Source organism: Tympanuchus pallidicinctus, unplaced genomic scaffold (assembly GCF_026119805.1).
Source record: "Tympanuchus pallidicinctus isolate F22 unplaced genomic scaffold, pur_lepc_1.0 scaffold14, whole genome shotgun sequence".
NCBI classification, from domain to species: Eukaryota; Metazoa; Chordata; class Aves; order Galliformes; family Phasianidae; genus Tympanuchus; species Tympanuchus pallidicinctus.
Window position 1 is genome coordinate 201,501 of NW_026294659.1, and position 14,794 is coordinate 216,294.

Consider the following 14,794-nt stretch of genomic DNA (forward strand, 5'->3'; position numbering starts at 1 on the left):
CTATTACATTGTAGTGCTTTCTCCAACAGCTCAGTCCACCTTACATGGCTGGGCTCTAATTTTATTTTGAAGAAATCTATTTTTCCCTATATAAATTAAAACAAGACATCAAAAGCCATTTTCCTTTCCACATGTTGCGTCAACATTTCCATCTCTGTTGCAGTTGTTTAATTTCCTCTGTTCCCTCTGTTCAAACTGCAGTAAAGAATTGGAGAATTCAGCAAAGGGAAAGAAACGATTCCGTCATCAACACCACCACTTGCAGTTCAGGACTGCTGCTTACAATATTTTGTCTGAAACCAGATTTCATTGGTCCAGAAAATAATACTGCCCTTATACTTGTTTTAGTCAAAACACTGTTATTCAAGCCTCACGCTGGTGAAAAGAATTTCAGTGCAAAGGACATATTTTCATACCATTGTAGGCCAAAAAAAAACCACCCATCTTTTCCTTCAGAAAATTGCTGAACAGTTAGTACTAGTGTGGCTGCTATCCCCTTAGGGAGGCTAACATGCTACAACAGGAACAAATAAATAAATCACACACGCCTGTCAGGCAGACATGGGAAAAATGATTCTTCTTTACTGAAATTATTGGACTTAGTGACCTTGTGTCTACCAGCGTTTGGGCAGGAGCCAGTCCCAGAGGGACAAACATAGAAAGGCTGTACATGAGGTGGCTTTTGTTTTTTGCTTAACTTCTTTTTGTTTGGCAGAGTTTTAAAATAACAGAGATTTCAGAGATTTAAAAAAAAAAAAAAAAAAGAAAACACAAAAGCACTTGAATAACTGATGTATTTATTTTCTTATATACAATTAAATATGGCACATCTGACAGTAGTTGTACAATAAATTCAAAATGATAATTAAAGCTGGACAGTAGATCAAATAACTCAGTGCTGACCCAATTAGAAACCAAATCCTGCACACTGAATTTCTGAAGAAAGTTTTACCCTACAGTTGCATTAGCTAAAGATTCAGAGGCTAAGATTATCTAGTCTCAATTTCTGAAAGTCTGGCTGTTGACTGTGACTGTTACCAATACACCAGCTTCATCTTCCGTAGCATGACATTGAAGTGGCTCTTTCTGCTCTTACTTCCACATAGACAGAATTTCATCAGTTGTTTTTACCTCTTAGAGGACAGTTATCAATGCCCCAGAGGATTGACCTGCAGTTAGTGATTACTCTAATAAATAAATGCAGACTGGATTCATTCTTCTGCTGTTAATGTGGAAGATGCTCGTTTTTACTACTGTTTGAAAGTCATTGACAGCTACTTTGCAAAGCAGTGGATTTCTGGAGAACTGGAGAAGCTGAGTCAAGGATTTTCTTTGCTTTGAGACCCATGAGAATTTCTCTTCTCCTTTGGACATCGACAATGCCTGGGACATGTTGGCTTTGCAGTTGGGCATGTTCTGGGTTGGGATGGACATTTGTCCTCACAGCTATTTGATAAAGGAGAAAAAAAAGCAAAAAAGAGAGAAGGATTTTAATATGATATTCTTCACTGTTACATTCCTCAACTTTTTCATCATTGGACACAGCAGTGTTCTCACACCTGGGACAATGCTGACACCATGTGATACAGGGAGAAAAGACTTTGTTGCTGGATACTGCTGTCCTCAAGTTTTATGAAGTACTTTTGCTCACTGATGCTTCAGCTTTTGTTCTCCAGAACTAACAAGCATGCAAATCTGGCATAGAGTTACTGTGTACAGATTACAGTCATTTCTAGAACCTAAACAATGTAAACAAATAATAGCATTGATATCCTCCTGCATCCAAAACTCATAAATGACTGAGTCTTTGATGATGTTTCAACTCTACTGATTCTTTTAACTATGTTACAGTTGTTGACAACTATTTTATGCCTGTCTTTATTTTCAGAGCTCAATCTAAAGATGCAGATGTTCATCCTTCCACAGTTTCCTCTCCATTAATGAATCTAAGAGGTCTGTGACAATGGACTGTATGGGTGACCACTCAGCAAACTGCAGTTCTGCTTTAATAACCAGTGAAACTCAACTCTCGAGTTTCTATTTATAAGCTTTCAGACTGCATACTTGCATGCTCTTGGATCTGTACACATGACAAGGGCTCTATGAAAACAAACAAACAAAAAAAAACTACTGCATGAAAAAAGAGTACTTTATATTTTCTACTTATGTTTTGCCAAAGAATCCTCAAAACTAGTTACTCAAAAGGATTAGGGCAATGCATTGAATGTAACAGTCCCAGAACGATTTTCCTGCTTCCCCATGCTATCAGTTGAATGGCTTTGTATATGTACAAAATTTCATTAGCTCTAGTAAATCATTTGAGGACAAACATGGTGAATAATGAGCTACATGATGTGGGTGTTAATCTAGGGTACCTTTGCCCCTAGAAGTATGTGAGACTGCATTGGGTTATCACAGAGAACAGAGAGTGGGTTTGGACACCCTAGAAATGCAAGACTCGGTATCTCACTGTAAATTGTCTTGGTAACATAGTAATTTCAAGTGTAGCACAGTTTTAGCAGTCATTCCCTTAAAATTAGGAGAAAAATAATGAATACACATAGTTGAATAGCATCCTTGTTCATATTTCTCAAAACATTAAATATCTTATACTCCTTCTATCTCCTATCTATTATTATTATTATTACATCCATAATTGCAGCAAGTGATTCTGTACTGGATGGCAATCCTATCTAATTCAGCACTTGCACCTCCAGCATCTACACAGGCTAATTCAGACCTTGCAGTATAGCCACTGAGTGGCAAGGAGCACTTACCTACAGGTTTCGGCATGAAATATCTTGTGTTTCTGAGCACAGCTTTCCTGGTTCTCTCTACACAGATAGCAGCTGCAGTTCTCTTTACTTTGAAAGAAGTCTGTGGGACACTTCTGCCTGCAGATGCATTCACAATTTTCTTCATCAAATTCCATGTATTGTCCACACATAGCCAGCTCAGCAAGAGGAGGGAGCCCTGCAATAGCAAGCACAACTTTCAGCAATAAGCTTTACATGGTTAAATTCTGGAAGAGGCTGGCTCTTTTGCTGCAGCCAAAAGGGCTCATGTACTCTCTAATTTATTTTGGTCTTCTGTTGTAACTTACATTGCAGAGAAGAACTTTTCAGCTTTTTCAGGACAGGAGTGGGCTGATTGTTTCACTAATACTGCTATTTCTTATGGGTTGAACCCTGCATAAAAGTACTTTATTTTGGGGATGCATATTAGAAGTGCCAAATGTTAGGTTTTGGGACACAGGCATGCTTACAAGAGAGCAGATTTCAAAAAGAAACTCCCAGGATTTAGCATATACCTCTCGCAAAGCTGCCTATCCACACAAACTAGCATACTCACTGTTCAACGTACTTCACTATTCCCACACTTTGTTGCAGAATTTTTGCAGAAGTAATACTATGTCTAGTAAGATGTAATCCAGTCTAGTACTTCAATAAGCAACATATGCACACTTGTCAGTTAAAGGAAGGAGAAAATACTCTGTTTCAGAAACAAACCCCAGCCAAGCAAACACACTGTCTAATACTTCATCTGTCTTCCTTCAAAATACGCATCTGGACTATAATATGAGGTTAATCCTAGAAAAAAAGGGAATATATTTTCTGAAAGCCACATTAAAATGCTGGCAGCACATCAATGGTTAAAGGTCAGGGCTTATAATGTGTCAGTGGGAAGATAATTTCCTGTAATTTTACAATTAACTATTGGATTTAACCTATGGAATGTGGAATGTAACCTGTGTCCATGACCTCTGCAACCTGAGCTCTGATCTTACTGACCAGAACGGGCCTGTACACTACTTGAAAGAAACCTTCATTATTATTTGCTTAATGATGGAAAACTAATATTCAAAAACTTTAAAAGAAAGAAGAAGGAAAGGAATCTGCCACAAATTCTTGGAAAACAAACCACTTCCTTGGGGTGATAAAGCTTGGCATGTACGAGTGTTTCAGCCTTGCTTCATTTCAACATCAAAGGCAGATTTTAAGTTATTTTATTCTAGCCACAGCCAAACCCATTGTGCTTCACAGAATGATATTTTATCTGAGGAAATATTGAGTTTATGTCAACAAAAGCTATAATTTAACAAGCCACAGACTCTAATCTCCAAGCTGACCTTACAAAAGGCTAAGAGGAAAGAGGAATCTGGCTATTCAGTTTCCTTTGGACATACTCTGATATATGGTGTACTAATTCTTTCTTGAGTGGAAAGCCTAACTTGAGCTTAACTACTTTACTTGATGGCCAAATGAGCTGATTCAGAATGAGAGCAGATCCTACAGGGAAAAAAAAGCAACATGAAACTGATCTATTAGCCTTATGACATCTTAATCAACAGAGCACTTCATGAAATTATTAGATTCTAGCTTAGCTTGCTTGCCAGCTTCTTTTTACAGTTGCCTTGGTTTATTATTTGGTTTGCTGAGTGCAGTTTAAATCAGATGGGCAAAGTTTCCTTCTGTGTCCATCTGCTCTACTGCTGTCATGGTTTACTTTGACCAGCACAATTTCCTAAGAAAATCATGTGTTGGTTTTTTTTGTTTGTTTGTATTATTTGTTTATTTTTAATTTTATTCAGGCCATGGGGAAATTTTAACTTTTTTTTGTAAAACTTACTGCCAATAGGTGTCTTTATACTTACACAGTTCCCTCACAGAATATTTCCTGCAAATTTATTTGACAGTAAAGTTTTCCAGGAAAAGCAGAGAGAGAAAAGAAGTACTGAACACTTGTATTAATTTTACCCTCTTCCATTTCCTTCTACAGACCAGAAGGGTACACTTGCATACTCCTGAACATGTATGGTATATCAGTTTGAAAGCATCCTAAACATTTTAATATAACCATAAAAGATAATCAAATCATTTCAAAGGTCATATAACCTTTTGCAATGACTACAGCTAATAGGAGGAATTGCTTTTACCCATCTTATTCCTGATATATCTGTTCTCAAGAATGTCCCATAATGAAAATTCAAGACTTTCCTCACAATATATTCCAAGGATAAATGGATTTCTACAGTTAAAAGGTTTTTTCATAATGTATGTTATACAATTTAAGGTTAATATAAGATTGGAAAAAAAAAAAATTCAAGAATGGCCACTTCATGTTTTTAGTACATTCCTGTTTCTTATTGACTTGTTTCTAGAGGTGAAGTAAAATCTCCAAGGAAAAAATATGAGATGGGGATAAACGTACCAATGTTTATTTTCAGGTGAGTTTCTACATTGTAAGCAAGATCTGTCTAAGGATGTAGAATCAAAACTGTTCTTACAACAAGAAGTGGAACAAAGCCCATATGCAACACAAACATCCTGCAGATAATAAGCAGAAGTGCTTCGTTGTTAATTTAGTTTTACCTTCCCGTCTGTTTGAGTGCTGTACATCTGCAACACATTCACATTTGTCACTATCCCAGACCCATCCATTGTGGCAAAGTTTGTTCGTAAAGGGACAACTAGAAGGGGGAAAAAAAAAAAAAGAAAGATGGAAATTTAAAAAGTAAATATGAAGAGCAGCAGCATAGTCATTTGGTGGAATGAACCTACTGATGTTCTGCCACTGTGTGAAGCTGTGGCATCTGTGTGCATTATTGCTGCGAACAGAAAACCTTGACAATGGATGATGGGGCTGGATCTCTCTCTATTTTACAATAGGAGTAGTAGATAGAGCATATATTTCGGACTACATGTCGAAGAAGGAAATGGCAACAATTTTGCAGCTCCATTTTTTTTTTTTTTAAACTTTTTTTTCCATCTCTGCTCCACCCAGGGTACTCTTAGTCTTAGTATTCATGCCATCTATCTGTATGCTTACATATAAGTCTAGACAGATACAGTTAATATTAAATAACCCTTTAGATGTGTTTCTAGAGTGTTTGTTGAGTTAATTTAGAGAATTCCCATCAGGATTACAGTAGTGTTTTTACCATACTTTGGAGTAAGATGTGAAATCACTTTTGGCCAAGCTCTGAACCTGGCAGATGCAAACCAAGACTGGAGGATAATTGCAAAGCCATGCTTTGCGTCACTTCTGACCCAAGGTGCTGTGAAGTAGAGTGGAGTTCTTTATGTTGACCTCAGCACTCTTTGTATGCCCTGGCTGGTTAATGTGTGAACACAGTTTCTTGTGTCAAGTCGGAAAATCTATGCATATCTATCCAAGTAGCTCCAGTGGAGTACAGTGATAATATTTGATCTTTGAGTCCCCTTTCAAACACCTCCATGTCCTAATGACTGCAGATCCTGCTGTACTAGTCTGCTGCTTTCTGGATTCCTGTTTCCATTCAGTATTATTTACAACATCCAGTCAGAGTTTTATAATCCTGAGTGATAATCAAGATAATTGGAAAACCATTTAGGATAACAGAAAGTGCAGGCACCTTTACAATGACCAAATCAGAGCAAAGCAATTTTCTTACTTCAGACAGCATAGGTAGCAAATTGTAAATGTGTTAACTTACCCATCTTCTTCTGGGTACTGGACAGATCTTCGTATGATGGTGTACTGGTGACGCTGGGTGTTTGACAAACACTTACAACCGGTGTGATTGGCAATTTTGATTGGCACAGGCTCTGGAACACTTGTCAAAGGAACCGAGATCTCAAAGAGCTAGGTGGGTGAAATAACCATTTTATTTTATTTTTTTCAGTTTCTATTTTAATATGTGAAGTCTTCCATAAAAACGTTTTATCCTTTTCCACCGTTTGCCTCACCATTGCTCTTTTTTTATCAATAGTAACTATTTATACACAGGTATAAATAAGCAGGTGGCCAGTGAATGTTCTGAAGTGAGGGATGGACTATGTCCACCAAAGTAGAAGCTTGCCAGAATGTTCATACTGGTGCTATATACCCAACATTGTCCCAAATTCTTCATATGGACACTAAAATGCCTCTTGTGTATTGCTAGAGCAAGATGAAAAATATACGGACATTGCAAACTTTATTCTCAATTGTATCATCAGCTGAATCTTAACAACTTATGGAGATATTAACTGTCCTAGAGTACTCACACATTGCATCTTTAGATCCCTAACTTGATCCCCCTGGCCTCCTCAGAGGAGGAAGAAACAGGAGTAAATAAAGGACACTTTAATTGGGTTCTCTTTATTGGAGAGCCTAAAGAAACAAGAAGCCTATCTTCAGTGCATGCAAATTAACGTGATCTCTAAGAGAAAGTCCTGGTTCTTTGCGCAGCAATGTACAGGAGGTATTCAAATTATACACAGCCCCTCTGCCCTGGCAGACCAACTTCCTTCAAGTGGAAAATAAAGCACAGGTACTTCTCTGCATACCACCTTAGTGCTGCATCCATATTCAGCATCTGGGAAATATTCCTAGATCTTACGCTTTCGATTTTTAAATTTAAGTGTCACAGTGTCTAACTTTGGGAATATTCTTCAGTGGATATTTTGCACAAGGAAAAAATACTCTCACTTATACAGGAGTAATTCTGCTGATTTTAGAGAAGTAATTCTGAGCTGACGGTAGTGTATGCAGGAATGGAATTAAGGTGAGAACTTTTGAGGGAATGGTTATTTCAAGAGCACTAAAGAAATGCAGAATTGCAGCTTTTCAACAAACTTAGGAACTGCTGTTCAAAAACCAAGTAAGTAAATGAATACTTTTTAACCTAGGTCTCTGAGCTGATCAGATGACTTTTGTGCGCAGCCATAAGTGCCTTCTCTTTCGGGTATGGAATTAAAACAGTTAATGAACATTGACACAAGCAGGATAGGCCCTGATTTATTTTAATCTAACTATATTCCAGTGCAACCAGACACAAAGAAATTACATTCCAAAAAAAGCTGTAACAATATGTAAGTGAATCAGGCCTCCTGCTTTCAAATATTTCCCCATAAGGACTTAAATCCTTTTAAAACAGCTGCCTCAATCTTGGCTCTGATTTAAAGAAAACCCTTTTTGATAACTAGAATTTAATATATTATTTCAAGTACAAAAGGTTTTAGAAGTGGGGATGCCCAAGATGAAGATAAATCTGAGAAGACCAGTCCCCTGGTCTTCATATAGTTTCAGATGTAGAACTTAGAACTGTGCTAAGTCACCCATTGGAGCAAGATATCTCTGTACGTAGATGCTAAAGGCAGTCTACTGAAAGATACTCTCTGGATACTCTTTATGCTCACATTTTGACAGTGGTCATTAAAACTCAGACATTTATTGCTACTAATTTAAGCCTTTCTTTTCCATTGTGATTTGTGATATTCAGATCCCAAGGCATTCATATGGAGAGCATCTGGCCTCTTCTTCTGAAAATGCCTCTTTTTTTCGGCTTGCAAATTCAAAACTATCAGCCAGCCTTGTGGAATTGATGTCAGTTTTAAAAATACAGCTCTCAGACTCATGGCCCCACACAACAACATTTCCCAAACTCTCCTAATCCTTTGGATTTTCACAAGCCAATGTTCTCAAGGGTCCCAGATCCAAGCAACAATATGTTAAATAAGGATTAAACCCCTTAAAATCACATGAGCCTACAATCACTTTCTCACTGCCTGATTTTCCATCTCTCTGCATACACAGACATTTTTAGTAATGCAGCATGAGTGTGAAATGTTATTGCACATGCCTGCATTCACTCCACGTGGATAAAAAATTAATTCTCCTGTTTGTTATGGTAGTGCAGACAGATCTTTCATAACAGGATTTCAGAAACCAAACATCCTTTTTTCCCTCCATTTTTTGAGAGCCAGGCCAGAAAGAGAGCAAATAGCTTCATTTACCGTTTTTGACACATAAGTTGTACTTGTGTTCATGCAACTCAGACTCTCCTCATTGCAACAGCCTCCACATCTGAACACATTCACACAGGGTGGCTTGAAGAACTTGTTGGTTGTCGTACCCAGCTCTTTGGCAACTTCCACACAGGTTTCCCTTGGCACACACTGAGTCTTCTGCCATTCTTCATCTATGACTAGAAAGAGCACCATTTTTAGTGAGCAATTGTGGCAAAGTAAGCCTCTGACTGGTGAGGTATTACATAATTAAAATGAAGTGCTGACAGGCCATCTGCACTTACTTGGATCAATGTAAGGACCAGAGAGAGGTAGAGTACAAAATTATCCCAGTAACTTACACCAGCTGCCCTGGCAAAGAGGTTGCTACATTTATCTGCCTTCACTTTTCAACAGAGGTGACCAAAATGTCCCTTAGTGTCTATGGGATAAGTAGGGCTGATTGGTAGTCAATGAATCTATGTCCTGGTGGAGGCTAATCACAAGTGGTATCACCCAGGGGTCAGTCTTGGAACCAGTGCTCTTTAACATCTTTATAAACAACATAGACAGTGGGATTGAATGTACTCACAGCAAGTTTGCTGGTGACACCAAGCTGAGCAGTGCAGTTGATACAATAGAAGGAAGGGATGTCATCCTAAGGGACCTGGGCAAACGTGAGAACTGGGCCCATAATAAGGTTCAGCAAGACCAAGTGCAAGGTGCTACATTTGGGTTGCAGCAATCCCATGTATATGTACAGAATGGGTGAAGAACTGTTTGAGAGCAGCCCTGTGGAGAAGGGGTGGTTCTTGTGGGTTCTGGTGGACAAAAAGCTGAAATGACCAACTTCCTGAGTGGCATCGAAAGAGAGTTAACCAGCAAGGACAGGGAGGTAATGGCCTCCATCTACTCTGCCATTGTAAGGCCCCCTCTGGAGTACATGCATCCACATCTGACCAACACAAGAAAGATGGGGAACTGTTGGAATGGGTCCAGACGGCTGGAGCACCTCTCCTGTGGAGATAGGCTGAAGGAGTTGGTCTTGTCTATCTTGGAAAAGAGGAAGTCCTGGGGAGACCTCACTGCAGCCTTCCAGTACTTGAGGGAAGCTTATAAACAGGAGGGAGACCAACTTTTTACACAATCTTACAGAGAAAGACAAGGGGGAATAGTCTTAAACTTGAAGATGGAGATTTAGGTTAAATGTTAGGAAGAAATTCTTAGAGCATGGTGAGGCACTGGCACTGGCTGTCCAGAAAAGCTATGGATGCATCCTTGGATGCCTTGGATGGGGCCCTAGGCAGTCTGATCTGGTGAGTGACAGCCTTGCTCATGGCTGAAAATTGAAACTGATTGGGCTTTAAGGTCCCTTCCAATCTAAGCCATCCTGTGATTCTGTGATCCCTGCTGGCAGAGGATGAGATCCCAGTGCCCACCCACCAGCACATTCTCAGATCCTGCAGGCAGTTCCCACCTGCTTCTCCTGTCCTGCAGGACCGTCTAAAGTTGCAAACCCAGCATCTCACTGCCCTACCCCACAGTAGGCATGCAGAGCCCAGGCCTGACTGGAAAAGCACATTAATGATTAACAGATTCTGTTCAGAGAGTATTAGTGCTCCCACTGGATGACAGCCAGCCAGCACTGTCTCTGAGCTGATGAGCAAAATCCAAGACAAACACTCTCACAACTAAATACCCTCAGGGTATTCAAGTTGGAATAACAGGAATACGAATTCAAGTGTGTTTTATCTATTCAAAACACTGTGGCGTCTTTCAAATACTGAATTGGTGTAGGCTAGTAATTTATTTCATACACATCTATCAAATACTGACTGTGAGAAGGACTAATGCATTCAATGGCTGAAGCAGTGAGAGAAAACGCAGTACCATCTCAGTGCTTCTTAGAAGGGGCCGTGCTTTTTTTTGCACTTTTGTTTTCCAGATTCCTGTTATGGAATAAGTTGGTAGTCAACAGTGCTTATGCTTTAAGTCCGTCTTCAAATTAAGGAATTGTTTTTTTCCTGTGTGCCTCCTTTCATCAGGTTTGTGAAGGACAAGGAACAACTTCTATCAAGAAAATTGCTTTCACTTCTATTGCAGTCCATCTTCCTGCTATTACGCCACCAGTGTGTGCATTTACAGAGAAGTTTTAAAAAAAAACCAAAATTCTGAAAGACTTTTAATCTAAATGCTGTACTTTTCTTCAGATGAGCCTTTATTTCTCCCTTTCCTGGCTGACTTTCCTTTTATTACTTTTATTTTTTTTCCTCAACTGACTCTGTACGTTTAAATTGTTTATTCCTGCAAAGCCTTTCCTCTGGGTCGATTCATGCCACTTTCCAGTCATACAAAAAGTACAAGAAAAAAGAGTTTGGGATCTGGATTCTGATTTTACTTCCTACAGCATGAAGTAAGAGCAGGATCACTAAAATCAATAGAATTCTCTGGAGTAATTGAGTCAATCAAAACAGCAATCTAATCTTAAACCTTAAAATAGAAAATAAAGTGTTTGCCAAACTTATTACAGTACATGCATGTAATCGCTTCAGATGTCACTTCAGTGAGTGTAAGCAGTGACCTTTCCATCTGTACATATCCTCCCTTTATTAACCACTTTTGTAACAGAAGGGATGTTCTAAAAAAGGTCTGATCAAAAAACTGGATGTCACATTTTGTTGTGAAACACTGTGATCACTCTGATCTTTTCTGCTGCAAAATTTAGATGCAATGAGATGCACTCAAAGCCTGAAAGCGCTGCTGTTGCAGGTGAGCTGAGCTGCTCTGGGGAGACTGTGGTGGCATGGGGTGAGGTGAGCTTTCACCGAGTTCATCACTGAAGCTCTAGAAAGGAGGAACAAAGTCCTGAATTCACAGAATCACAGAACCACAGAATTGTGGAGGTTGGAAGGGAACTCTGGAGATCAACTAGTCCATCTCCTCTCTCTGAGTAGCCTGTTCCAGCACTGTCACCCCCGAAGTAAAGTTTTTTCCTCATGCTCTTACGAAACTTCCTATGTTTCAGTTTGTGCCCCGTGTCACTGGGCACCACTAAAAAAAGCACGGCCCCATCCATTTGACTCCCACCCTTCATATATTTATAAGCATTGACAGGATCCCCCCTCAGCTTTTTCTGTGGCCCCCTTCTGGGCTCTCTCCAGAATTTCCCTTTCTTGAACTGAGGAGCCCAGAACTGGACATAGTACTCCAGATGTGGCCTCACCGGGGCAGAGTGGAGGGGGAGGATCACCTCCCTCAACCTGCTGGCAATGCTCTTTTTAATGCACTCCAGGTTATCATTGACTTTCTTGGCCATGAGAGCACACTGCTGGCTCATGGTCACCTTGTGTCTAATGGGACACCCAGGTCCATCTCTGCAGAGCTCCTTTCTAGCATGTCAGCCCCTAACCTGTACTGATGTGTGTGGTTATTCCTCCCCATGTATAGGGAGGACTTTCAATGTTCAATTTCATAAGGTTCCACTCTGCTCAACTCTCCAGCCAGTCCAGGTCTTGCTGAATGGCAGCACAGCATTCTGATACGTCATATGTCAGCCACTACTTCCCAGCTTCGTATAATCAGCAAATTTGCTGAGAGCGCACTCTAACCCTTCATCCAGGCCACTGATGAAGATGTTGAGCAAGACTGGACCCAGTACCAATCCCTGGGGAACACTACTAGCTGTGGGCCTCCAACTAGACTGTTTCTGATCATAACCCAATGAGCTCTGCGAGTCAGCCAGTTCTCAGTCCACCTGACTGTCCACTCATCTATCCCACACACTTTCTAAGGTTACCTACCAGGATGTTATGGGAGGCAGTGTCAAAAGCCTTGCTGAAGTCAAGGTAGACAACATCCACTGCTCTCTGCTCATCTACCCAACCAGTCATGACATCATAGGCTACCTGATTGATTTCCTGTTGGTGAACCGATGCTAACTACTCCTAATAATCTCCTGTTTTTTCTGCTTGCTTGGAGATGACATCCAGAATAAGTTTTGCCATCACCTTCCCAGGGACAGAGGTAATCCGGCTGTCCTGCAGTTTCTCTGCTCCTCCTTCTTGCCCTTTTTGAAGACTGCAGTGATACTGGCTTTCCTCCAGTTCTCCCCCATTCTCTATGACCTTTCAAAGATGATAGAGAGCAGCTTGGCAATCACTTCTGCCAGCTCCCTCAGCACTCATGAGTGCATTCCATTGAGGCCCATGGATTTGTGTGTATTGAGGTTGCCTAAATGACCTTTGAGCAGATCCTCCTCGACCAAGAGGAAGTCTTCCTTTCCTTAGATTCTCTCTAATCTCCTGGGTCTGAGATTCCTTAGCAGTAAAGACCAAAACAAAGAAGGTGTTCTGTATCTTGGCCTTCTCAGTATCCTTCATTACCAGGGCTCCTACCTCATTCAGCAGCAGGTCCACATTTCCCTAGTCTTCTTTTTGCTACTGACGTGCTTAAGGAAGTCTTTCTTGTTGTCCTTGACCTCCCTCACCCGGTTGGAGTCTGGGGTACTGTGGGAGATGGTTTAAGAGTGAAGCAATGAAAGGCCTAGACCCAGACTTCTCATCATAACACTTTACTAAAACGAAACAGATGCCCTTGGCAAAAGGGTCAGTGCTTACTGACTGGAAAGAGTGTGGGAAAGAAATATATGTTTATAGGTTTGTGGTGGTTTTTTTTTTTTTTTTTTTCTAAAGGAGCTGTAGTACCTTGAGTGTATTAAGATATTAAAACAAAGACGTTTCTGTCCTGGGATAATTCCTCTTTGGATGGAGGAACGGAGAAGATGACCCAATAGTGTGACATCTCTGTGTCTAAAGTTAGATAGTTAAAAAAAATAGGAAGTGACCTAACAGCTATGCCACGTTGTTATAAAAGAGTTATATCTGTATGCCTACAAGCATTTGACATTACCTAAACAGTCATTAATTAAAATCCTCTTAATTGTTCTTCCATTGTGTATTGGATGTTGTTTTGTTCTGTTGTGGGGCTTTTTTCTGGTTTTGTTTCTTTTTGTGTATGTGTGTATCTTTTTTTTTTTTTTTTCAGTGCAAATGTTCTATGAGAAGTTTAAAGCCAGGCCTGTCATATGAAAGCCATTTTCAGACTGGCACTCATCTCTGTATTTCTGTGCCATGTCTGGAGTAGCAAATTAAAGCCTTTGCTTTGTCATAAATTAACTGAAATGTAGAAGTAATAAATATGAAAGCGACACTCATGGTGTGCAAATGTAGCTGTGGTTATTGTAATAGTGATGTTGGAACAGAATCAGCAATATCTGATTTCCCCAAAGGAACGTGATATGGTCATATCACTTTAGATTCAAATCTGAACAAAAAAATAGCTTCGTCAGTACTTGGCTAGGCTACAGTGCAGCTTTGCTGCAGGATATTCACCTCCTTGATGGAAGCATAGCAAACGATCCTTTATTTTACATCAGTACATCATATAATGGCCCTCATGTCTCTCACTTAGAGGGAACAGTATTCATTTTTGCTTCAAGAGAAGGAAAAATTGTGATTCTCTGTACTTAGGTGCTGACTGGCAGTTTCAAAGTCTACTTCTTCTTCCAAAAGATATTTTCTCAAACAGAGCAAGAGTATTAGGACAATAGCTCCTTCCTGCAGTTCCCACCCAGACACTAGTGCTGATGCAGTGTCTTAGATCAGAGTGCACCTCATAAAAAATGGAATTTCAATGCCTGTTGTAAAGCTTGTTTGTTTCTGCCTGCAATTAAATTCCTGGATCTGGCACAATACTGCTGGCAAGCCCCTCAGCCCATCATTCCAGACCACTCTTTGCATGTTTATTTCCTGTCTGTCTTTGGACTGACATATCCATACATAATAGAACTTTCCTTTGGACAGTATACAGTACAATAAGCATGATTTGGCTATGAAAAGGGAGATGTACTCAGGCTGTTGCCTCACATTTTTTCATACAATGTCATTTTTCCATGAATACTGTGCTGCTTCCAGTGCAGGTGTCTTCTAGGAAACCTCTGGTACTTAACCCATAACTAAGTAAGAAACAGCAGTCCTGAAGCTGCA

The 14,794-nt window shown here is 39.9% G+C and overlaps 1 protein-coding gene across 1 annotated transcript in view; it reads right to left on the bottom strand.

Annotated features, from left to right (window-relative positions):
* Positions 1-780: 780 nt before the first annotated feature.
* Positions 781-14,794, bottom strand: part of VEGFD (vascular endothelial growth factor D) — a 32,221-nt gene continuing 18,207 nt past the window's right edge. Inside the window, exons 3-7 of the mRNA XM_052674116.1 lie at positions 8,760-8,950; positions 6,476-6,624; positions 5,373-5,470; positions 2,778-2,973; positions 781-1,446 (exon numbers count right to left, since the gene is read on the bottom strand). Coding sequence (XP_052530076.1) covers positions 1,320-1,446; positions 2,778-2,973; positions 5,373-5,470; positions 6,476-6,624; positions 8,760-8,950 — 761 coding nt within the window. The 3' untranslated portion in view covers positions 781-1,319. The remainder of the gene's footprint in view (positions 1,447-2,777; positions 2,974-5,372; positions 5,471-6,475; positions 6,625-8,759; positions 8,951-14,794) is intronic.